Source organism: Vulpes vulpes, chromosome 2 (assembly GCF_048418805.1).
Source record: "Vulpes vulpes isolate BD-2025 chromosome 2, VulVul3, whole genome shotgun sequence".
In the NCBI taxonomy this organism is placed as follows: domain Eukaryota; kingdom Metazoa; phylum Chordata; class Mammalia; order Carnivora; family Canidae; genus Vulpes; species Vulpes vulpes.
In genome coordinates, this window is record NC_132781.1 from 10761254 (window position 1) to 10787226 (window position 25973).

The 25973-nt window shown below is 41.5% G+C and overlaps 1 protein-coding gene and 1 long non-coding RNA gene across 5 annotated transcripts in view; one reads left to right on the forward strand and one right to left on the reverse strand.

Moving 5' to 3' along the window:
- MAP2K6 (mitogen-activated protein kinase kinase 6) overlaps positions 1-25973 on the reverse strand; it is a 150445-nt gene that overhangs the window by 105476 nt on the left and 18996 nt on the right. The window contains exon 1 of one of the 3 annotated variants that reach the window (XM_025999656.2): positions 15837-16160. The exons of 1 other annotated variant lie outside the window; for it this stretch is intronic. In XM_025999656.2, coding sequence (XP_025855441.2) covers positions 15837-15852 — 16 coding nt within the window. In that variant the 5' untranslated portion in view covers positions 15853-16160. Of the gene's footprint in view, positions 1-15836; positions 16235-25973 lie in introns of those variants that run through there. One more of the 3 variants, XM_025999655.2, reaches the window with a different exon arrangement.
- LOC112920748 (uncharacterized) overlaps positions 16258-25973 on the forward strand; it is a 51516-nt gene continuing 41800 nt past the window's right edge. Inside the window, exon 1 of one of the 2 annotated variants that reach the window (XR_011999552.1) lies at positions 16258-16574. This is a non-coding gene — a long non-coding RNA (uncharacterized lncRNA). The remainder of the gene's footprint in view (positions 16575-25973) is intronic. The other variant, XR_003235121.2, reaches the window with a different exon arrangement.

Genomic DNA, 25973 nt, shown 5'->3' on the forward strand with positions numbered 1-25973 from the left:
GCCTTATTACCAAGAGTAGGCAAATTTATAGTGACTTTCGATTAAAAGAATGAGTGAAACACCACAGGCCACAATATTGTCAAAGCTTCACACCTTTGAAAGCCTCAACGGCCAGGATTCGTTTTCATTTTCTCCTCTATCTCCTCCCCATGTGCTTAGGAAGTTAATACATTTTCCCATCTTGCTCATGCTCCTACCCAGATGACCTGTTCTCCCAGCATCTCTAAGTAGCAGTGGGCCCCATGCTTACCCCGCAAGCCCCTAGAGATGGACACCTTACTCGGGGCCAGCCAATCCATCGGCTACTCTTCATTACTGTTATTTATTTTTTTTTTTTTTGCCTTTGCAAGACAGAGAATTAGATCTCAGACCAGAGACTATAACAAGCCAAAGAATGGTGGGGACTGAAGCTACAAAGTCACACGGACCCAGGGCTAGTATCTCTTTTGAACCATGTGCAGAGGAGCACCTGGGTGGCTCAGTCAGGTGAGCACTGGACTCTTGATTTTTCACTCAGGTCTGGATCTGAGGGTTGTGAGTTCAAGCCCTGCCTTGGGCTCACAAAAAGAAACTACATGCATATTGAAAAACCCTCCAAGAAAAACAGAATGAAGGCCCCTTCAGAGGGAGAGCAAACAGAGAAAGAGTCAGAAAACCCATTTCTTAGTTCCTATCAGGCTCAGCTATACCTCCTACAATTGGATTCAATGAAACTCTCCCTAATAAAGACTCCTGGACTTGAGGTAAAATAAAATACAAAGACATAAACACACACACACACACACACACACACACACACACGTATAATCACTCTATGTATCTATAACCATTCTTCTTCTTGGGTCATAAGTATCTTCCCATTGACATTATTGCTCTGTCTTCATAACCTGTTACATTATCAGGCAGGTATCTGTAGCTGAAACTATTCCTTTATTATTATGCAGTAGGGTGCTTCTATTTTTCACTATTTTGCCATGGCAGTTACGTAGTGAAAAACATGAACTTCGGAATTTAAATGAACTAGATGCAAATCCCAGCTCTGCAAGCACTAACTCTCTGATCCCAGGCAGGTTACTCATTCTGCGTTCTCATTCTCTCCTTTGTAAACTCGGGATAATCTTACCTACCTCTCAGGTTTCTATGCAAGTAAGAACTAATAAGTAAAGTGCTTTATCACAAAGCCTCGCACACAGTAGGCACTCTGGAATCACTAGTTATTACAGGACAGATTCTCGAAACGGAAATGCTGGATCAAAGGGAACAAAAATCGCCCCAGCTTCTTAACACTGCCCAATGGCTTCAGCAAAGACTGTCTCCATCCCCCTGATGTGTTTTTAGGACAGAAGGACACACAAGCTCTCTTCCCAGCTTTGCCTTAGAATTGGATGCCTAGGACTCAGGGCTGCTTTCTTGTGTAAGACGGGGCTCACCTCCTAACCTGGGACAGAAAACCAGTAGCTGGCTTCAGTCTATAAACCAAGTGGCCCGATCGTCCAGCTGATATTCACTATTTCCTGTTTTCCTCTGACCCTGTAGGTCCCACTTTGAGCTGTGCGCACAGGTACTCAACGTGGAGATAAGTCTGGGCTCGTTTCAAACAAGCCCCAAGCTAGTTCCTGCTGCTCTTCTTCTGCGTTTCCTTCTCCACCCTACCTGCACAGGTTTCCTATGAGCGCATCGCACAACAGCCAGGTGAACCAAGGCTGCTTCCAAAGGTGCAAGAAACAGGGGAGGTCCATACTCATTTCCTAAAAGCAGGGCTAATATGGCAGGAAAATAACATACACTCCTGCCTGAATTCTGCACCCTGGTTTCCTGGACCCTCTGACTCTCTGATCCCTGTCTCCCAACTGATCTCTCTGTTTATTATTTCTTTCTTCCCTTTTCATGTTGACTCATCGAATACTTGACTTTCTGCCTCGCTTCTGCTGCCCACCTGTCCTTTTGCTGTTTGGATTGCCTGTCCCAGGACCACCCACCTAGCTCTGAGGGATGCTTTGCCTTCCTGCAGCTTTTTTCTGGGGTGCCCACCTGCCCCCACCCGATCCACCCGTTCTTGAAGCATGCCACCATCAACACGCTGGCAGGGCGATGTGACAAGTGATGGATGTCTGTTCTGAGCTGGGAAAGTCCTTCCCCCCTGACCTTAAGCCCCAACCATCACACAACATGCCCTGAAATTTCATCCCAGACTGTCTCCTCTCATCCAAGCTGATCCTAGTATTTCCATACGTAATTTTATCCTATGCATACTCCGACCACATTAAAAAAATAAAGCCATGGGGATCCCTGGGTGGCTCAGCGGTTTAGCGCCTGCCTTCGTGATCCTGGAGTCCCGGGATCGAGTCCTGCATCAGGCTCCCTGCATGGAGCCTGCATCTCCCTCTGCCTATGTCTCTGCCCGCCCCCCTCTATGTGTCTCTCATGAATAAATAAATAAAATCTTTAAAAAAAAAAAAGAAAAAAGCTATTAGCTCTAACAAGTCTACACACAGTCGGAAAGACTTTTTGGTAAAATCAATATTAAAGAGGGGCGCTGGGGTGGCTCAGTCAGTTAAGTGATGGAGTCTTTGATTTCAGCTCAGGTCATGACCTCAGAGTCCTGAGATCGAGCCTCAAGCAGGGCACTGCATGCACTGGGTGTGGAGGCTGCTTGAGATTCTCTCTCTCTGCTCCGCCCTCTGCCCAGATCTCATGCTCTCTCTCTCTTAAAAAAAAAAAAAAAAAAATCAGTATTTAAGAGCTTAGTAACACTCGACTAGAACTTTTTTTTTTTTTTTTTTTTTTGGTTTCAAGACTTACAGGCCTTTTCTAAAAATAAGCTTTGCCTGGCTACAGATCCTTGGTTCTTACTCACTCCCATTCCCTCTTAAGCTTTGTTCCATTAGGACTAGAACCATTTGTTACAGAGGGAAGGATGCCCTCTTCCCCCAACCTCTAAGCACACCACTTCTGTGTCCATCCATGAAAGCCACCTGTGACAACAGGGCTTAGTAGGTCTCATCACCTGTAGACATTGGTTAGGTTTTAGGAATCAACACAGCAACAGCATGTGTGTGTGTGTCTGTGTGTGTGTGTTGCACACACGCGCATTCTCCAATTTAACACCCCCCAATTTAGAAGCATCCAGTCTGTCATTAACAATAGAAAATCAGAAGGAAAAGCAGGTAGTCTGCTCACGGACCAGATGGCAAGCCTCTTGTTTTACTTGCTTATTCTCCTGAGAAGAACCACACTTCAAGTTCCATTATGCCAATTTAAGGTCCTCCCTCGACCGATTGCTTTCTTCATCTTCCCAGGTTAAGTTATACCATTACCTCCCATGGTATTCCAGCTGCAGCTTGTCCCAAAGCTTACGTGTGCATCACACCAAATGTGTTAGTGTGTCGGCATGTTTATCTTCTCATGTTATGGGTTAAATGCGTTCTCCTAAAATTGATATGTTGAAGTCTTGACCCCTCAGTACCTCAGATATATGGGTCGTTGCATAGATTATTAGTTAAGATAAGGTCACATGGGATTAAGGTGGGTCCCTCATCCAATATGACCAGGGTCATCATAAAAAGGGGAAATTTAGGGGCACCTGGGTGGCTCAGTCAGTTAAGCACCGCCTTTGTCTCAGGTCATGATCTCAGAGTCCTGGGATTGAGCCCCATATTAGGCTCCCTGCTCAGTGGGGAAATCTGCTTGTCCCTCCGCCTCTGTGCGCTCTCTCTCTCTCTCTTAAATAAATAAATCTTTTTTAAAAAGTAAAATAAAATAAAAGTAAAGTAAAGGGGAAATTTAGACACAGGCACACACACAGGGAAAATACCTCGTGAACACGAAGGCATAGGTCTGGGTGATGCATCTACAAGCCTACAAGGAATGTCAAAGATTGTTAGCAAACCACCAGAAGCTAGAAGAAAAGCATGCAACAGATTCTCCTGCCCAGCCCTCAGAAGGAACAACCTGGCCACCACCTTGATATCGGACTTCTGGCCTCCAGAGCTGTGAGAGAATAAATTCCTATTGTGTGAGCCACCCCATTTGTGTCTTTGGGTTTTTTTCTCCTGGCAGCTCTAGAGAAAGAACACATCCTCCCAGACTGTGAGCTTCTTGAGGATGGAGTTCTATTCGTCTTTGTAGTCACATAGCATGGTGCAAGATGCAGATAATTTAATTGTTCAATAATATTTGTTAAATTCAACCAAAAAATATATATGGTCCTCTGCACCCCTCGGCCCTCTCAACCACCTGCCCGCCCCTACCTAACACTGACTCTCTTGTCCTTAGCCAGATCACATCAGGAAAAAAAAAAAAAAAAAAGATTGAAATGAGGGATGAGGGATTCCTGGGTGGCGCAGCGGTTTAGCGCCTGCCTTTGGCCCAGGGCGCGATCCTGGAGACCCGGGATCAAAAACCACGTCGGGCTCCCGGTGCATGGAGCCTGCTTCTCCCTCTGCCTGTGTCTCTGCCTCTCTCTCTCTGTGTGTGTGACTATCATAAATAAATAAAAATTTTTTTAAAAAGAGTTTATGAAATGAGAGATGAGAAAAGTTATTCTAATCCTAATGTATCAGGAGCTCTCAATCTCATTCTTAAATCAACTCCAGAATTAAATATGCATTTTTTTTCTACTTTACCTATAAAATTGGTAGCTCATTCAGGAACAAAGTCCCAACCAAGAAGACCTGGCAAGGCATGCAAATGAGATGATATAGCTGGAAGGTCCTATTTACCTGGCTGGGTCATACGTGTTCTTTAACCACACAGCAAGGTGAGGCAAACACTGCCCCTTGTCTTTTCTGACTCTGAATGGGGGTGAGTCGACCCACCCACCTTCCCCACTCTGCTGACGCTGAGTTGAATGAAGTCACTGAGGAGAAAGCAAGTGACTAAGTACAGCTTACACTGAGAAAGAGCCTACCATGAGCCCCAAAGCTACAGGTCACTGTGTTTTTTTTAAACCAAGATAATGAAAGACAAGTTAATTTAACCTATCAATTGCCTCCACATATTTATCTTCCAAATGGAATTTTTCTGAAATTAAAAATACACACACAGAAAATCTACGAACTCTGTTGTCAGTATCCAGTATCATGCTAGAGAAAGTAAGTATGGTAAGAACAAGGAACCTTCTGGAACACCTCCCATAAGGTAAGTAAAATTCAGCAATGCGCTGAACACTTTTCCTCTTTAACTGACTTCTGATGATTCTAGAAAAAGAGAAAACACTAAGAAATGGAAAAGGCAGGTTGGCAGGTTATAAAAAATGAAAATTGCAGCTGTGGCCATGCTCTGGAAAATATTCACTGACTTAGCTAGACGTTGATTATTGAACCAACAGCTTGCTTATATAATTACAGTGTGCCTATAAACCCAGGTGATATGATATACTTGTTTAACTATTAACCTCTGGATTTCCTGGAGTTTCCACAATCCAAAAAAAAAAAAAAAAAAAAAAACCCTCTGAAAGTATGAAATAGGATATGTTCCATTTGTTAACTTATTGTGATCATAAGTAATAACGACAGTATATAGCTCGGGAAGGAAAAGGAAATTCTTAGAAAACACAAGCTTCAGAGATTTTTCTAGAACATCTTCTCTTTTTTTATTCTTCTAAGGAATTACTGTGCCTATACGAACATTCTCTTGGTGCCCCAAGATTCCTTCTCCATTCCGACTTTGGATCTAGGGAACAATTTCCTCATCAACTCTGAAATTCATGTCAATACTTGCACGCTCATTGTAAAAATTTCCCTGAGCTCCTTCTCATTCCTCAGACCTCCCAACTCACAGTATCTCTTCAGGGCATATCTAGGATTCTAGCTTCTATTCTATACATTTCTGTGCTTTTCTTACCTCCTACTAGACTATAAGCTTCTTAGGGCTAGACAGAAAGGAAGAGGGGAACAACTTTATGTTCATAGTGAGCCTGCTATAGCAAAATGTGTCAAACCCAGCAGCGTGCTCAATAAATATTTGTTGAATAAATGAGTGCCAAGCACTGGCCAAAACACATTACGTACAGAACCCTTGCCTAATTTTCATAACAATCCTATGAATGAGCGCCAGTCTCTCCATTTAGCTGGTAAGGAAACCAAAGCTAGAGTGTTAGTAGATTTTTCAAGGCTCACACCTAGTAAGCAAAGAGCAGAGCACGATGCACCCCTGTCTAGTTCCGCCTACCACAATGTCTTAAATGTAAGCATCGACCCAAACTTTACTGGTTGAAGTAATCTGGACAAAACCCTTATGCAAGTTCTCTCCTTAGGTATGTTCAGAGTCTCTGGGATTATGTTTTTCAAATGGCAATGGGATTTGGGGCACAAGAAGGAGGAAATAAAGCATGGAGGATATGCTTATAAAGATTTCCAACAGCACAGAGAGGGTGTTTCTGCACCTTCCCTCCAAAATAGTTCCCATACCCTTTACCATTCTGCTACCACTGGTTCTTCAGATTCTAGCCCTAACCCTTATCTGTATCTCATTCCTCCCATGTGGGATTGGAGTGGATCGAGAATGGAAGAAAGTAATAAATAACTTGTCACTCAACATCCAGACCACCTATTCCCATGGCTTCCGCATGGGATCCTGGGAAACAACTGAAGCACAGGTAGGACTGTCCTGCTTTGGCTGGAGACAAAGTGGAGAGAGAATTCACTGGTTTAAAGAGAAATTCATTGCCCCACTCCCCCACCTGCCTCCTCTACCACAACAAGATATAATTCTAGTTTCTTCTACAGCATTCAGTACAAGAGGAAAGCAGTGGAAATGTACGTTCATTCATCATTTCAAGGAAATAACGCTCGTTACATTTACATAGAAATAACCAGGAATACAGGAAATCACTAAGCCACAAAGGGGTTATAGTATGCCTCTACTTAGGTATGGTGCCAAATGGGTCATGTTCTTCCTCCTGTCTAAAAAAAATTTTTTTTGACAGAGATGTGCAGGGAGACACATAAAATTTGGATCGGCTTAGTTACAGCCTATAAGACAGCTAATGGAATCAATATTCATTACTGATGTTTAACATTAACTTCCTGTCTGTACAGACAGGATCTATCAGTAGACCTGTTGTAACCAGCTTCCTTCTACCAATGGGTACTTTGTACCTGGAGTTCAACCTTAACGCTCAGAATGAGTCAGACTTGGTATCCCATGATCAAAAGAGGCTTAAAGGAACATGTCAAAAGGAACCTCCATATAGGTAGACACAGGTCAGCCCCTCCTAATTACCATACCCAGGCGGGGTGTACACAAATTCATATGGAATCCACTTATGTTTCCTATCACCAGCCAGCCATGTCTTCTGGGTATCGGTTTCATAAATTTATCATGGGGTGACAACTCAAGTAGAGTAGCCAGGAGCTCAGATTCTAGGGTCAGACCGACCTTGATTAAAGCTACTGCTCTGCCACTGTCAACCTGGCCATCTCAGGCAAGTGCCTTAACCTCTCTGGCCTCAGTCTCCTCATATACAAAATGGGGCCTCACTTCACCAGGCCCTGGTAAGGGGAGAGTGAGATAATTCACATCCATGGCTAAGCACAGCATCTGGAATATAGAAAGAATCTGCAGCATGGCTACCATCTAGGAGAGGAGGGATTATAGCCCTCCCCTGTATGTGACTTCAACATACCTCATTCTGGATATGAGCAAATCTGGGCGCATCCTACTGAAGCTACTCTGTCCCCATGTAGCTTCCATCCCCATCTCTTCCCTCTCTTCATTTTCAGAACATGTCCCAGGACCCTCCCTTCCGAAACACATGCAATACCCATAGTTTCAGTGACTTTGTAAGCAAAAGGATACTCATTCCCCAAACAAAACTGTCCACCCAGGGGTGTAGGAGTTAATGTGATAAAACAGTTCTAACCTTTGCAGGAGATGATAAGTGGAAAGCTCTCTAGGTAAGATGGAGGCTATCTTACTAAGGAGGGAGGCTTCCATCTTTCCCCATGCAGATGAAATGATGGACCTTTTGGGCGGGCTCATGGTAATAATCAACAAAGCCTGGCAACGATGGTAGTGAGAACTGTTTTTACTTTAGTTGCTTCTGAAACAAAATGTGCCATCAGGAAGGGGAGATGGAAGGGACCAGGGAAAGGACGAATGAACAGCTTCTCAGTGGGAGGGGAAATAAAGAAAAGCAATCTAAAGCAAACAGGAAGAGTGCAGCTGAGGGGAAAGGACCCCAGGATGGGCTGCCGGAGGCCGGTAGCTGAGTTCGGCGGAAATGAGCCATGGCCTACAAATCTCATAACCAGGAGAAGCACCACTCAGACATTTCCTGTGGGCTGGGCCCCAGAGGTCGCTGGTGGAGCAGTTGTCCAGGTTAACAACTTCCAATTAAAGCCGAAGAGGAATGTAATATGGAAGCCCCATCACAAAAAGATTCCATTACTTGATTGAATGAAGTCATAAAGGGCAAGGTCAACAAATGTTTTTTGAAAAAGGCCAAATAGTGACTATTTTAGGCTTTGTGGGGTATTACATCTCCATCACTACTATTCAACTCTACCATTGTTGGGGGTAAAGCAGCCACAGCCAACATACAAATGCATGTGTGCAGCTGTGTCTTAATAAAACTTTGTTGACACCGACTTTGAATTTTATATGTTTTTCATGTGTCAGGAAATATTACTCTTCTGGATTATTTTTCCCATTTTACCTCACAGGCTATCCTTAAACACAGGTGAGGCCACAGTTTGCAATGAGCATGGGCCCTGGGGTCAGACAGGATCTCCTTTGCATCCTGCCTCTGCCGCTTACTGGTTTTCCAGCCATGGGCAATTTGTTAACTCACCTGAGCCTGTTTCCCCATTTGTAAATGAGCAATAATAGTATCTATCCCCATAGGACTTGTGTGACGTTCAAAAGCATAATGCATGAAAAGTGACTCCTATTATACGAGGGATGAGGATGAGGATGGAGATAGCATGGGGCATTGGGGTGTGGGTTGGGATCAACACCTAGATCTACAGCCAATGGTCTGTAAAAAAAAAAAAAAAAAGTTGATCTCAATCCAATTATCCAACTAGAATATGAAACAGGCAATGGGTTATCCAGCAAGGGTCTATTTAATGCTTGAACTCGGAACGGAGTTGACTCTATTACTATGCTTTGATGAATTTCATGTGACTAGGTTTTAATCTGAATATCCTTTCGATGTACAAGGAGGAATTTTATGGGTTGTACACCAAACCGTATGGACCAGCTCAGGAAAGGAAGACCTAGATGAGGAGACAGGGTAGAAATTGAATCCCAGGGCAGAAGGGGGGGTGCAGCAGTGACAGCGGCGGTGGGCTAGGAGGAAGCAGGGGATGGTCGCATTTGGGGGTTATCTGTGCAGAGTTCCCTGTTTTGTCACTGAGCAGCCAGCTGTTAAAAATATTCAGATGATCTCCGACAACCCTTCAGGGGCTCAAGTGCTGAGGGAGCTTTACAAACAGCCCCCAAAACCAGCACAGGATGGAGGAATTCACTCCAGTCCTATCGCATTGGATTCTGTAGACAGCTCGCCTCAGTTTCACAGATTTTTAGAAGAAAAAGTTGGCCAAGGCTCCAGCAACCTCTGACTCTGTCTAGAGGATGTGAGTAGGAGAAATGACCCTTCTTCAGCCATCGACACTGCTACTTATGCTGTTCCTGCAACTTCCAAATAATGAAGCAAAAAGATGTGATGGGAATATTTATGCAAACAAAGAAGCAGAGGAAGAAATTTACCTTATAATTTAATTACCCCAAACCTTTGGTGAAATGTGGATTAAAAAGATAGAGATCCCTGCTGATTAAAAAGACTTTAATTGTCAGACATTTATTGAGCACTTCTTATTTATAAGCACGATGCTAAACGAGGTGGAGATGCAAAGATGTACATGAAGAAATGTTAGCTACCCAGCGGGGGCTTTCAGAGATCGTCCATAAAAGGCAAATAACAATTATAGTGGTTAAAACTTGCAGCTGTATAGTGTAAGCACTGGGAATTAAAATGAGAGTATTTGCAAAATATCCCCTGGCAAAGAACTGGTAAGAAGCCTCATCAACATGATTCACGGATCACCATTTCTTGGGTACAGAAAAAGAACCCCTGCTGTTTGGCCTGTCAGCCCCCTTTTGCAGGCATGCCCCCCACAAAAAACAAACAAAACAAAAAAAAAGTGAAATATGCTAAAGATTCTGAAGAAAATAAAATGCTTTATAAATGTGGATTAGTAGTTTTTGTGTGTTATTTAGTGAAAACTTTAGGACAGAGAATCAGAGGACGTGCAGGCAAATCACTTTGCTGCAAAGCTTCAATTTACTCATTTGTAAAACGAGATGATTGGACTAAAAAACTCCTTTCATAGCTCTAAGTTCTATCACTGAATATCAGGATGCCTAAGTAAGCGCATTTACTAAGGAAGGCTATGATAAGATGTAGTGATTGACATATAGTTTGGGAGGCCATCAAAGTTGACCACAGCTTTAATTCTTCTAACAAATCTCAAACTAAAGTAAACCACCTTTTTATGATGCACATGATTGCACATGAGGCTAAAAAAAAAAAAAGAAAGAAAGAAAAAGAAAAAGCAATTATTCTGCAACAATGCATAGAACACAGCCAGGTGCTCTGTAAGAATTATTTATGAAACTAAAGGAAAGCTACTTTTGCCCATAGAGATTAACTGTAAATGCAGAAATGTCCAGAAGTAAGTTATTTCCCAGACTGGAATTTTAATCAGATCATTACATTTTTTTCTTATTATTTTCATACGGGTCTGGATAGCTATAGAAAGTATAACAAAATGAATTTACGAAATATGTGATGTTTATTTAAGACATTTGGGTTAAAATTAAAATTAGAACTCACCAGGGAATTCAACAGTTGAGACACATGGGACCCAACTCTCAACCCATGATTACCTAAGCTTTGCAATTTTAGAATGTTCTGTCCTAACTCTGGAAATAATTTGATCCCCATATTAAAATTTCAGGATACATTTTCTGAGAAAAAAAAATTCAAACACATAAAACACAAATGTCAAAAAAAGGGGGGAAATTCAACTCTTTTTTGGTAAAAAATACAGATGACAGTAAAATGTTAATACCTTTTTATCAAATTGGCAAAGTTTCTTTTTCAAATTATGAGACTAGGATGAAGGAAAGTAGCCATAGCTTTTCTGGAGGGCAATTTATTTGGCAATATTTACCATGATGCTTAAACCAGAGAATGGGCACATCCAGACACTGGTGGGAATATCAATTCTGGTTAGCTCTCTGGAGGGCAATTTGGCAATATGTCCATGCCCTCTGACCTAACACTTCCATTTCTAGGAATTCATTTTAAAGACATACTCGGGCAAATGCACAAGGATGTATGTTCATGGTATTCCTTACAATTTTGTTTATAGCTGTTAAAAAAAATGGAACAATGTGAAAGTCCAACCCGAGATTAATTAAACAACTACATTCTTGCAAATTAAAATAAGCAACTGTTTAAAAGAATGGGGTAACTGTGTGTATGCAAATGTTGAACGATGACCAAGATATATGGTGGAGTGTAAAACAAGTTGCAAAGTATCAGATATCATGTGTAAAACAGCACATATGCGTATGTGTGTAGTTATCGACATATGTACAAGTGCAAGATATTTACCAAAAAGTTAACAGTAATTAGCTCTGGATGGTGTGACTTTGAGTGATTTTAATTTTCTTATTATGAAGCTCTCTTTGGCTTGAATTTTGTTTTCAATGAGCATATATCATTTTTTATAAGAAGAAGAAAACTAGTGTTAAAAGGTGGAACAGAAAACGGCAGTGGGGAAGAATTTGATATCCAGAACCTGGAATTCAGTCTAAGGCCAGACTACACAGAATAACATAGGAACTGGGGTGATCATCACGGCAACTTCATAACACTGAAAAGTAATAAACATGAAGGTTCTGTTGAAGTAAATAAAACAGAACTGAATATAATGAATGTAGAAATATATCCGCTTGTGGGGGAACCTGGTGGCTCAGTCGATCAAGCGTCAGACTCTTGGTTTCAACTCAGGTCATGATCTCAGGGTCATGAGATCAAGCCCCACCTCGGCTCTGCAACGGGAGTGGAACCTGCTTCAGATTCTCTCTCTCCCTCTGTCCCTCCAGTACCTTCCCCTCAAAAATATATTTATTTATTATATATTTTATTATTTATATATGTAAGTACATTTTATTATTTATATATATTCACTTGGGAATATTTCACGGTATACTAAGGGTAAGTGAAACAAAAGCTAACTAAATAGACGTTAGTTCTATACACATTTTAAATGTATTCTTACACGCAGAGTAGAAAAAAAAAAAATCCAAAAGGATAGATGCCAAAATGTACACTACGGTCGCTAGTGACTCTTCTTTTCCTTTTCTTTATTTTCAAATGTCTCTCTAATGAACAAGCATTATTAGCATTATTGGTGTACTTTTTTGGTTGTTGTTCTAAAAACATTATATAGAAATATTAGAAATACTAGAAATACTAGAAAATAGTTCCAAACCTCAGCTTCCCCCCCCCCCACACCTCCAGCACTAAACTGCCCACGGAGACAGCCCCTGGGAGCCCCTGCAGCTGACCTGAAGCGCCTGTGAAGTGCTGACTGCCACCCCAACACAAAACAAGCTGGGGAAACCCAAGGTACCTATTCTGATTTTGTGTCCTGAGATGGACGGGGTTATAAAACATACCGGCTCAGATTACAGGCTAAGCATGACAAGTCTGTCTGGTACAACCTAACAAAGGAATTTACACAGAATGAGAAATTTACACATTTCATTTCCCAGGGTGGGAATGAATTACAGGAGAAAAGATCCCCTAACAGTGCCTGCCACGCTCCCTACATGCTTCTGAATTATGCCTTCCCTGCCTTTCTCACACCATTTACCTCTTGCTGTAAACTAAGGTAAACGAGGATCTTGAAAAGGTGAAAAAGAGGGAGAAGTGAGAAAAGAGTGCTTTTCTAACAGAGCCCAACTTTTTATGTATTTTCAGGTGACCTGGGAGATGCCAGACCTCCCGACCTCCCTCCCTCCCATCAGGGCTAGTAACAATAGTTTTTCTCTCCGGGGTAATGTAGATGACACATTTTTCCTGTAGCCTGTCTTCCTGTAAAGTGCAGGAATTCCTGCACTTTCTGGGTGCCCTTCCTGTTAACTTACATTTCAGATTTCCTCAAAAGGCATCCTACCACTTTAATATTTGAAAAATGTCAGCTCAACCCCAGACAGCTAATATAAACAAGCTGAAAAGCATACCACCTAAAGTTACAACTGTGGAAAACAAAATTTCTTTTTAAGAAATTCTTTCTCGGAATCTCACTGCTGGTAAGGCTGGGAAGAAGGAGCCCAGTCCTTCCAGCTCCCAGAGAGTCTGTAATTCTTTTGCCTCTGCTCTGCCTTAAATTAGAGGTCTGTGAAACCGAATTATAGTGATCCAGAAAGTTCGTAAAGGTCCTTTGAATTGAACATGTTGTTAAATTCTTCAATACTATGAGGTTGTGTCCACCTTTCACTTCTGCCTCCCATTCCACTTGGTTATAGTATTACAAAGCAGTTTGGTACTGCGAAAAATGTCTTGGCCACTTGAGAATACCGTAGCTGAATTAGGCCAATTCCACACTTAACATCCAGGCCAAGGCTTCCATGCCATTTCTGAAATGATCACCCACTTCCTTCTATCGATAATTTTCTTTCTGCGCAGGAACCTCACATTGACACCAGATGTACCTTCCGAAGAGGACCCAATTAACAAAAACCATTTGGCTAACTGGGAACTGATCTGAAGAACCACCACCAGTATCTGATCTACAGTGGGCGCACTCCTGATAGAAGTGTGCCATGCTAGTATCTTTTAGTTTCTCAACTCAGAAACTTGCTTTACTAGGACAAAGCTACCTTCAGAGTGAGGGAAAAAAAAAAAAAAAAAAAAAAGTAGAAAAGAAACCTGATTTACTTTAGACCCTAAGGTCCAAAGATAAGATCACTATAATACCATCTTCTTCATGAAACCTATCTCCCAGGGAGATCATTGCCATTTCTGAACTCCAACTGGGCCATTTCTTTTTACTATCTATACAATAATCTTGTATCATTATGATTTGCATACGCGCTTTCTAAAATGGTAAGTTCCTTGAAGGAAACAGGTACATTTTAAATATTTTTGTATGCCCCCAAATCCTATGCACTACATTATCTATCTATCTATCTATCTATCTATCTATCTAAAATCTCATACATCCACATACATGAATATGTACAGATACCTACACACATACACATACATATTTATACATCTATTAAACCGAATTGAATAAATAAGTGTAAACCAAATACAAAGTACTGATGCCAGCTCTTTAATACATCAAAGCTTGGAATGCCCATTCGAAGCTGTTATGTCTAAGAGATTGTAGGTTTTCCCTCTATTAAGGAACATCTGCACTTCATAATGCCAATTCCTACGTTCTTCAGCACTCTGAGCCTTCCAGAGTCCCATTCTCCCCTAATGGTCAAGGAAAACACAGCCTTACTTTGAACTCTTGAGAATATATATCACCTCCTTCTTGGTCTGAGATGCATGATTTCCATCAGGAATTAAAAAGGGATTCAACAAAATGCCAAAAAAAAAAAAAAAAAAAAAGCAGAAAGCTTATGAGACACTTTAATTTCACCAGATCTTACCCATGCATGTAGTCTTACTCACCTATACCTAATTCACCTCTTCCCTCCATACATTCTCATATGGCATATGCTTTCTCTATAGGGAAGGATTTGTTCTGAAACAAGTGACTTAGGGTCTTAGAGGCACCTGACAACACCCCCTCAGCTCTCTAATGCCATGTCAGAAATTTTTAAAATCCCCTCCCCAGAATGACATTAGGGCTGCAAAACACAACTGTGTAAAAAAAAAAAAAAAAAAAAAATCAAGAAAATGAAAAAAAAAATAAAAAGAACCATAACCCCGAATTTCTGACTTAGTATAGATATCTAAATACATGAAATTACACAATTAAAAGACTTTATTATGATTTTCAACAAAACGGTGCAGTCCCCTCTTGTTGGTATAATGCTTAAAAGTACAGTTTTTCTCCCCATATTTTCCCCCAAGATGCAAAGCATCTCCCAAATGGGGAGACATAAAACATCTATGTCCTCACTGCTGCTTCTAAATACTGTGAGCCAATAAGCAATTGGTGTACAGTGCAAAATCTCAGAAGAGAAAGACTTCTCGTCTGCTTTTTTTTTTTTTTTTTTTGGTAATATGTTATTATTCACACTTCACCTTTACTTCCTTTAAAAATCAAAAGTTGCTTAATGTTCAAAGCGATATCAATGGAAATTTAGCTAAAAACAGGCACCGCAACGGTTTATTCCCAAAGGAATATAAGATTACATTAATTTCCTACTAGTTTAACTCAACTTTTACCTTTCATCTTCACCTACGGACTTTTTAAAAGTTTGTATTCCTGTTGCACATAAAATTACTTATAATGTGTGTGCATACTAAAGAATTTTACAATTATATAAAGCACTGCACATTTAGACGCTACCAACCTGCTCTATCTCTCCTGACTGTGCAAAAGGCAAAAAGAGCTCAGTAATCCTAGCAGAAGAATGCAAATAACGTCAATGCACAGCTGAACTGCAAGCCCTGCCTTACAGGAACTCTCTGTGTCTGCAAAAAAAAGACACATACTAAACAGGAAATGCAACTGAGCTGTGGAAAACCTCAAACTTAAAAATGCAATCGCCAGGCGAAAATTGCATCCATGCATTCATAAATGCATGCACAACCCTTTGCATTTTTGCAAGTAATGCAAATAGCCTCTTACCTTTCGACTGAGACATTTTCCCCTTTCCTTTGATGGGGGAGGGGAGCACAAAAGACTTTGCCTTGCTTCTCTTCTGTAGCTAGTTTTGCAACAAAGATGCAAGCTGCAGGCGTGCAATCTTCATGCAAGTGGAGTTTCTCTTGACCGATGCAGCAGATGGACTTTCAGGGAATCAAGATGGAAATGCACACCTTGCAAAACAGACTGGAAAGTGATTTTTCCCCCAGTTGCAACGTTAGGGAAGGCTGTGCTGCAGCTACATGATGGGCCAGGGCTGGCAGCTAAAAGCTCCAAACTTGGAACTGAGTATCTTAGTGCGCAGACGTCCTTCCTGCGAAGGGCGCGGGGGCCGCTGGGTAATGTAGTTCCGAGCAGAGTCCACGGGGCTCGGATTTAAGGAAACGTGGTCGCTCGGGTCGCTGAGCGGGAGGACTGGGTGCACCCAGATAAACAAGTCAGACGTGCAGTGGGTAGTGAAGTGATGAGGCCAGAAACGGCGGGGCCAGGGCGAGGGAGCATTTTTGTTACGGAAAAGCCCCTGAAACAACAACAGTTGAAGAACATTAGGTTAGCTGAAAAGCATTTGGCTCGCCGAGAAGGTTGGCTGGGCTGTCTCGAGCTTGCAGGGCAGCACCTGTTGCAGTGTCCTTGCCCGTAGACGTTTTACCCCCACACCTCCATTTTTTTAGAACAGTTTTCTCGCATGGAGCATTGGTTGGTGATTTGGCCTGGCTAGAGGTAAGATGACCCCTGGCAACTGAAGAGAAGATGCAGAGTTTTTACTAAGAAATGATCCAGGTCGGTTATTTTCAAGAAAGCTGAAATTCATTCATTCCTGGGGGTTGGGGGGATGGGGGGGGGGAATAGCTCTCATTTCTTGAAGGGTTAAAGAGGAAGTGCTGCTTTTTAGGTGTCCAAGCTAACTTTATCAGAGTTAAAATGTTTAGTTGCTTTTTTTTTTTTTTTTTTTCCTCACCTGATGGAGGAGGAGAGTCCCTGGTGTAAGGGAGAAAGGGGGTGGTAATCTTAAGCAAATCAGGTATCATGAATTTAGTCGACAAAATTAACAGGTATTTGTTGAGCCCCTTGGATGGGCCAGCCTCCTTTCTAGGGTCTTGGGGCATCCACTTGTCATGTGTTGTTCATGGCTAGGGCATGGGCAGCAATATGGTAGACAGAGCCACCCCCTACGCAAGGAAGCCAGAGATGCGCAGGGTGATTCCATGCAAGGAATGAAACCGAGTCTGGGGGCATGGGCTGAAATGAGCTCAGACTTCTGCTGTACTGAGTAGACCAGACTCAGAAATGTGCTTTCAAGATAGAGTGGGGGAAATGGAGGATTTTAGGCATCTGAGACCCTAACCAAGCAGGGTAAGGAAATGAGGACAGCCTATTCAGGAGACCCTAAGGATACCATGTTGCCTTGTATGCAAGAGTGGTGGTGGACAGAATGTGTAGGTGAGGACTGTGCTGGGCGGTAAAGGCCGACTAGGGGGTTGGACTTTATTCAGCAGGTACTTGGGAGGTGGTGAAAGGCTTTGGGGGTGCTTAACAGAATCAAAGCATTGTTTTCAGAAAAGGTAAATTTGTCCTCAGCTATCTCAGTAAATGGAAACTCAGAGGGTCTAGAGATAGGTCAGGTCAGTAGTGGGAAATTAAAAAGGGCACTTTGAAAGACAGTTCAGGTAGATTTGATGACTGCAAATGAAAACTATTGTAGTTTTGTTTGGAATTCTAGGAAGCCAGGGCCTTCTGAGTAATGGATAAATCAGAGGGAAGAAGGCCACCCTGTTTAAGCTAGAAGTCAGCAAATCAGCTCTTAAAACAAATACACCGTAGGTGTTGGAAGGAACATTGATTTACTGAGGTTAATCTCCTGTCCTGACATTATCAAGGATTAATCAGGGTCACCTTGTATTCATATTGGCTTCTGTCCCCAAGTCGAAGGGGGTCTGTGTCCCATGAGCAACAGACTCAGAGACTTGCTGGCTAATTTTCTTTCACTGTCCTTCTAGGCAAATCATTGCTGGTTCTTCCTCTCCTTCTTGCACACACCATCTCAGCACCTCTTGGAACAGGCATTTTTGTTCTCTGAGCCTCATTTAACCAAGAGGCATGTAAGTGTGGAGATCTGCATCGGTGCATCCCGTTCACCTCTGCAAACATTAGTGGAGCACCTGCTAAGTGCCAGGCCTTGGGGTAGCTACTGGAACTGCTGCGCACACACTCCCTTAACATCCCCATCCCACCCCAGGGCCTGCACAGCAACGCAGAGCTTACATCAGTTTGCATTTTATGTGGTCAGCAGCATTGCTCTTAGATTGTCCCAGACTCCTTTCTAAAGAAGAGTTCTGATCACAACGCGTCTGCTGCATTTTGTCCTTTGTGCTTGTGCTTTCTGTTCATGGCATACACAGTTCACCGCTGGCACATGGACTGCGTTCTGAAAATCCATCTGCAATCCACATTCCCATAGAAACGATAATGTTCCCAGCCAATGCACATATTCACCCATACACCCATATGCAAAACACCTTTGACCGATAAATTGGCTGCACCACATGTTTCAAAACACCAACATTGAGATGGCTGCTGGCTCAGTTGGTAGAGTTTGCAACTGTTGATCTCAGGGTAATAAGTTCAGGCCTTACATTGGGCGTGGAGCTTATTTAAAAAGATACATAAAAATAAATAAAAATAGCAAAAAGTGATCTTTTTTCTTTTTCTTTCTGGAAAATAGACTTGTCAAGTTTCCACAGGGAATTCAGCCTCTCTTTGAAGTCTTAGATTCCAGAAGAAAAAAGTTCTTGCCTTGGTCGATGCTTTCCTCTCCCCGTAAGACAGTCCTGGGTGGTGGTAGAAGTTGTACCTTTCAACAGCCATGGGCCTTTCCTCTTCCTGCCAGTCTGTGGTGATGCTCCTAGATGCTCCTAAGATAGGAAGCGCTCCCATGGTGGTGTAAGGAAGCCGAAACAAAATCTGGCACATTATTCTTTTATTAGACAGTACCTCAGGTGTTTATCATGAGGTGGCTTGTGCTCCTGCTTCGAACCCCCCATCTTGAAAATGTTCTATATTGGGGCACCCGGGTGGCTCAGTGCTTGAGCATCTGACTTCAGCCCAGGGTGCGTGATCCTGGGGTCCTGGGATCAAGTCCCGCGTCAGGCTCCCTGCAGGGAGCCTACTTCTCCCTCTGCCTGTGTCCCTGCCTCTCTCTCTCTCTCTCTCTCTCTCTCTCTCTCTCTCTCTGTGTCTCTCATGCATAATTAAATAAAATCTTTTTTAAAAAAATAAAATAATAAAAGCCAAATGTGATGCATTCCTCTCCCCACCCCCCAGCTTATAGTTGCCATCAAGACAGTGGCACACTCCTTGGCATGGTATAATCGGCTCCTTCAGTCCTGCCCACTGCTTACTCTCTAGCTTCATTGTCACCCTATGTTGATGCTATAGCCAGAAGCCAGATTTCTCTCTCCATTCTTTTAGATATACTGATCCCTCTGGCTGGCAGGCCTTTTCCATTCTCAACCTAGCTCATTCTGATCTCTGCTTGAAGAGCTAGCTTGGCTGCTAACTTCTGACAGCCTTGTGTGACCCAGCACCCTGTGAGCACCCTCAGTGTGAATTAGCTGTATTCTCTGATTCTGTAGTTCCCAGCATACACCTCTTTGTTGATTCTCATCATAGGACTGACAGGTGTTCATTTACATCTTTGTCTCCTCCAGGAGCCTGAACTCCTGAAGATCAGAAACTTATCTCTGCATTCCCAGTGCCCTGGAACTAGCATATAATAGGTACTCAGATGCATACTGAAACAATGAATGCAATAAATCGGGAAAGGACTTGTGACCATGTACAGCCTGCAATAACTAGATTCCAGCGATAGTAACACCTGCAGGGAAAACTAGAACACCTGGGCAAAGCCCTGTGCTGTCAGGTTAGAAGTGTGATTCTTGGAAGGATGCCCTTAGGTTAAGTCAGACTGGCTCTGAAAGAATTATTCTAGAAGTACATGCAGGGTGAGAAGGTGAGGGGAAGATAGCGTGTCTCAACCTGGGGTGATTTTGCCCTTACCCACCCACCCAGGGACATTTGGCAATATCTGGAGACATTTTTGGTTGTCACAATGGGGGGGGTGGCGGGGCAGTCAGTGATACTGGCATCTAGTGGGTAGAGATCAGGGATGCTGATAATCTTACTGTGAGGCACAGGAAGCCTTCCCACAACCAAGAATTATCTGGTTCAAATGTCAGTAGGGCTGAGTTTGAGAAACGCTGGTGTATAGTGACACCTTGAGAAGTTACTGACATTCTTTTTTTTTTCTTTTTAGATTTTATTTACTTGAGAGAGAGCATGAGTGAGCATGAGTGAGCATGAGCAGGGATGGGGGTGGGAGGGAAGGACAGAGGAAGAGGGAGAAGCAAACTGCCTGCTGAGCAGGGAGCCCAATGTGGGGCTCGATCCCAGGACCCCAGGATCATGATCTGAGCCCAAGGTCAAGTCCATTTAATGGACTGAGCCACTCAGACACCCCGGACATTCTATTTTTAAGTTAATTTAAAGCTAATGAAATGGAGCCTGGGTGGCTCAGTCCGTGAAGCATCTGCCTTCAGCTCAGGTCATGATCCCAGGGTCCTGGGATCAAGCCCCATGTTGGGCTTTCTGCTCAGCCAGAAGGCTGTCTCTCTTCCTCTGGCTGCTGCTCCCCCTACCTGTATTCTCTCTCTCTCTCTCTCTCTCTGTCAAATAAATAAATAAAAATCTTTTGGAAAAAAATAAAGCTAATGAGATTTGGTAAGTGTAACTTTCGATATGAGGAAAACACTAGACTCTAAAAGATGTGAATTCTAGTGCTGACTGCAGAAAAAGTTAGCAGTGTCTCCTAAGGCGGATCATTTAACTTTCTGGTCCTCTTTTGGTTCCACTAAAATGAGGAGGGTCAAACTAAGTTCCAGTTCTAAGATCCCATAGCTGTAAACCCAGCTCAGTGTCTGATTAAAACCACCAAATATTTAAAGGAAGAGAGGTGTACTATTCTACTTTTTACATTGGGATTAAGGGCTCCTGATCCCCTATTCCTACAGACCAACTAATGACTGTCCTAACAATATCCCTTAAGAGATGAGACAAGAAATGTTCAAATTACAGTTTGAAACACTGCCTTCCAGATAGCAACACTCATCTGTATGTGACATTTATGAATGTTTTCCAACAATGTCTACTAGATGTCAGAAACATGGGAAAGAAGGTGCCAGAGTTAAAGCTAAGAGTTCGACTCTGAATATCTACTTTCCTGGATTCTAGGAAATTACAGTGTAAATAGGTACGTTATATATAATGACATATATTGGGAAGAAACATGGCAGGGCAGTTTACGGAACTGGATGAGTTGTAACTGTACAATAGCTTTTAGTACAAATTTTGTTTTTATTGCATTAATATATCACAATGAATTATGATTGTTGGTAGAAATTTTAGAAATCCCAAGATAGATTGAGCTTAGCTTCCAGTGCCCTCTCCAGTATATGGCCCAGCTATACCTTTTCCTCCTTATCTTCCATTCATATCCCCTGTGATTCCTTTGTTTAAGCAATGTGGTCAAAACAGGATTATTTATCCTTCTGAAATACGAATCTCCATGTCACCACTTCTGTTTGTTAACTCATGCCGGTCTACGTCTTTACCTTATTCTGGCCCTAACCTAAGTCTTCATTTTTCTGGCATCTACCCCTTATTCAAGATTCAAGGTCACTGCTTCTATGAAATTGTCCTTGATCACATCCCTCTGTCTTAAAACATTGTCCCCTTTAAATCCTGATGGCATCTATTAGCTCTTAAGGGCCATATATTGAATACTTGCAGTAATATTACTTAAGTACAGATCTTACCTTTTCTGCTAAATCTTTCCTTCCCCACACATTCCTAACCTACTCCCTTGGGCAGACCTTACTTGTCTATATTTGGCCCCTGTTCTAAGCTTGGGTGGGGACAGTTTCATCTTCATCATGTTTCCTGAGGTCAGATATATGCCATGCACATAATATGTGCTCAGTTAATACTTGTTTATCTGATGTGTGGATAGATTTATTACATACTGAATGTATTCACCGAAAATGGATTGATTAGCTTATCTTAGCGTTCTTTGTTAGAAGTTAAACAAATGCCAACACAGAGATTTACTAGGAAGAAGAATTTTTATTTCATTATGATATATGATTATCTAAAAAGTGTTTGACTAATACTTTAAGACTCCTCTTAAGAGATTTTCAAATTACTACCAACAACCTTGAAAATAAGTGTCTGATGTATCTAATGGAAATGCCAGCTGACTCTCCAGAGTCCTCATTATTCATTCTTATTGAATAAAAATTTTGTAATATGAATGTTCAGTGTGTCTAAGCAGCCAAGGAGCTATACAGAACTCCAATGTGGTGCTCTTTCAACTTTTTGGTTTCAAAACCAAATTGAATCTTAGCCAGGCATACTGGCATGAGCTGACTGACAAAGGATGTAGGTTCTAGGGAAGTAAGAATAGAAATGATTCCTGCCTAGCATTCACCCTATAAGATGTTCATATGCCATCTAGGTGGTGTGTAAAGCAGATAGCAAACTGCTTTGAATCATTAGGTGAAGTAATACAGAGTGGGCACAAAAAAGATTTCAAATTCTGTTAAGAGAGAAAATTGATGTGCTGTCTAATCCAACAGATGCATATACTTTTTCTCCTCCTTCCACTATAGTCAAATCAACCAGTTTCAGTCTCTGTAAACACACACACATGCACGTGTGTGTGTGTGTGTGTGCATCGTTGTCTCTCTCATACAACACTCACTCATTTTCTTCTGTGGTCCTGCCCATCTGGCTTCTGAAAATCTGAACAAGTCAGAGCTCTACAGAAAGCCAAATAAATAATCATGCTCTGTATGTCAGGTTCAAGTTACACTTAAATTTGGAGCTGCTTTGCTCCTAATCAATCCCATATTTAACCAGTCGTTGATTTGTATCATACAGGGTGATCCAAAAAGAAGTGCACCTTGGCCGCCCAGATACTCAGATATTTCACTTTGCAGCTTCTCTAGAACCTCATATTTGTACTGCATCATTGTTTGCAACCTTAAAAGAATGAAGAATCTTGTCATGGCTGTCATTGCAGTTGTCAGAAGTGATATATTACAGAGGGGTCCAGGGTGATAGATGCATGCCCTAGTGACATGAAAGGCACATATCAAACATTTATTAAATTGTAGAGAACTCTAGGGTCACCTGGGTGGCACAGTTGGTTAAACACCCAGCTGTTGATTTCGACTCAGGTCATGATCTCAGGGTTCTGAGGTCAAGCCGTGCATGGGGCTCCACACTCATTGTGGAGTCCGCTTGAGATTCTCTCTCACCCTTTCCCTCTGCCCCTCCCCCTACTCATGCTCACTTGCTCACTCTCTGTAGGGAGAATTTCTTTACAATGGGAGTTGTAAAATTATGGCCCATGCGCCAAATTTATGTTACCTGCTGTTTCTGTAAATTAAATGTTATTGGAGTACAACTATGCCTATTTACCTATGTATTGCCTGTGGCTACTTTTGAACTACAACAGAGTTGAAATAGAGACTACCTGGCCTGCAAAACCTAAAATATTTACTTTCTGGCCCTTAACTGAACTAGTATACAGACCTTGCTTTACAAATTGGTCTTGACTACATGTTCCTATGAACCCCAACCCCAGTTACTAGTTAATGCATTTCCAAAAGTGTTCAGTTTTTTTTTTCAGTCAGCTTGTACTTGAACTATTTCTAATACAAAAGTCTTAATTCCCCAATTATATTGTATAGTCCTTGGGAATACTCATGAATACCCTAGAGATCTTATATATCACAGCAGGGGATACAGAGCAAGTCTGTTCCAAGTATTTCTTGATAGACTGATTAAATGGAGCATTTACTATAAGAATCATGAGTCTTGTAACATAGGGAAAAATGAGCTCTCAGTTTTCCTTGAATATCTCTGCTTTTCCATCTATTTTCCTTTTCTTACATTTCTCTCAGGATATTCAAATCCCAGATGTTTAAATACTAGGTCTATGCACGAAAGAAGGATTAAGAAAAATCAAAACACAAAATACAGGCAATGCCAGCTATGAAACATTACATCTCACAAATCTTTTTATCTTGGGAGCCCAGAAAGAAAAGAGAAAAGCATCCTGGTTTATTACATCCCATTTTAAAAAGGAATAGACCTTCACTAAGACCTTCAGTGATGACCAACATGGTATGGGTTAAGAAAATGGAAAAAGGATGATCTCTGTTCTGAGAAACTTAAATCCTGTGGGTAATGTTAGTAACATTTGTATAATATTTCAAGGTTTACAGGCTCTTTCCACATCCACCATTTATAATTTTATCCTTACGGTGACACTGAAGTGGGTTGTCCCTAAATCCCAGTTTATCATCATCATCACCTCATGTTGTTGCTTTACTTGGATAAGATGGGAAAACATGTGATTTAAAACTATCTGGCTATCAAGGTAGAAACTTGTCTTCTGATTCCTAGTCCCTTACTTGAGCTATCCAGTCTTGTCTTAGGCTAGGTAACATTCTTGCCAATGCCCTGGAAACTGTACCTTTTTCAGGTTAAGAGTCATTTTAGTAACATTTTGCCTTGTTTTATATTAGTTACTCATGGGATAAGCTCCACTCCAGACCCATAAAGTCCACAGTAAATCTGGGTATCTCCTTTACACTCTGTACCTTAGCCAACTTGCTGTGACAATTCAGTAAATCCTGTACTATTTGAGGGTGAGTTAGAAACACTGATATAGGACAGTGTTGTGCCCTTGAAGGCTCCTTGATCTGTTTACATTGATATTAATAGATGGTTCTGGGCTTCAGTCACAGACCTGAATAATTCAGGTCAGACTGCCCTGCTGCACTTTTTAAAAAAACTATAAAATATTCTGGGAAATATTCTAGATAAGTGATATATGCAAGTTACAGAAAAAGTTCAGAAGCCCACAGAGCATTAAGCTGTCTGAACTATACGGTGCTGTAGAGATAATTATAGTCAACATAATGAATCAACTTTTTCTTAAATTCTTCCATTTGGATTAGTGTCCAAAGGAAATGCTTTATTATTAATGGCATATGGCAGATAAGTTGAAAATAGTGCTAATTTTCCTTATTTCCGCTCCTTGGAGATGGTAGACTAATAATTTTGTTTGTGAGCCAAATTTGTAAAAACAGTGGGTTCTATATATTTGTTAAATTAGTCTATCTTATAACCAAATAGCATTTTAGAAGTATTATGTAATTGTATAGTATTAGAAAGTAGCTATAATAAGCGTCTGATGGTATTTTATAGATTGGGCTTCGTACCATAAAGAGGGTTAAGGTTAACCTCTTTATGGTGCAGTAACGTGAGCCACATGCTCCGTGCCTTTTCATGATTCTGTAGCCTGCAACATATGGAGTAAAACAGCAGAGGTCTATTAGATGATACCTACTGCCTGTGGAATTGTTCGGAAGTCTATTTCAGAGCTCCTTTCCAGCAGCCTTTCTTTACTGACATTTAGGTGGGAAATGAAGAGAACCTAAAAACCTGCACATTTGCAAAAGCAACCAGAGATTTCCATTTTACGGGGCCTCATTTATCCTGTTGTTTCTGGATTGTTGTCATCCAAATAAATATCAAACGCATGTACTAAACAGTTTTGGGCATAGTGCCATCTGGCACTAAGTAAATTTTGGAATGCTGGTGGATATTTCAAAGAAAATTGCAGAAAGCGTCGTGTATAATTTCCTTAAGCTTATTTCCACGAGATCTGTGATTTCAGAAGCTCATTCTACAGGTTTTTAAGAGGCATTTGAATGATTTTTTTTTAAATACCCAGGTAGTGCCTTATGAAAAGATATAATGCTTGGCTCCTAACTTACAAAGACTTGTTAATTTTGCGTAAAATAGAGCTTCTATTAGTAGTCATTTAAAATATACTATGTAAAGAAATGTTAAATATGTATTAATTTCATAATATTAGTTCTTACACCATCTTAGTGAGATAGCAAACCAAAGTATATCTAGGTTTGAAGTTAGGGACAACATATATTCACAATAAATGCTCCTGGCGTTACAGGTAGATTCAAGAAAGGA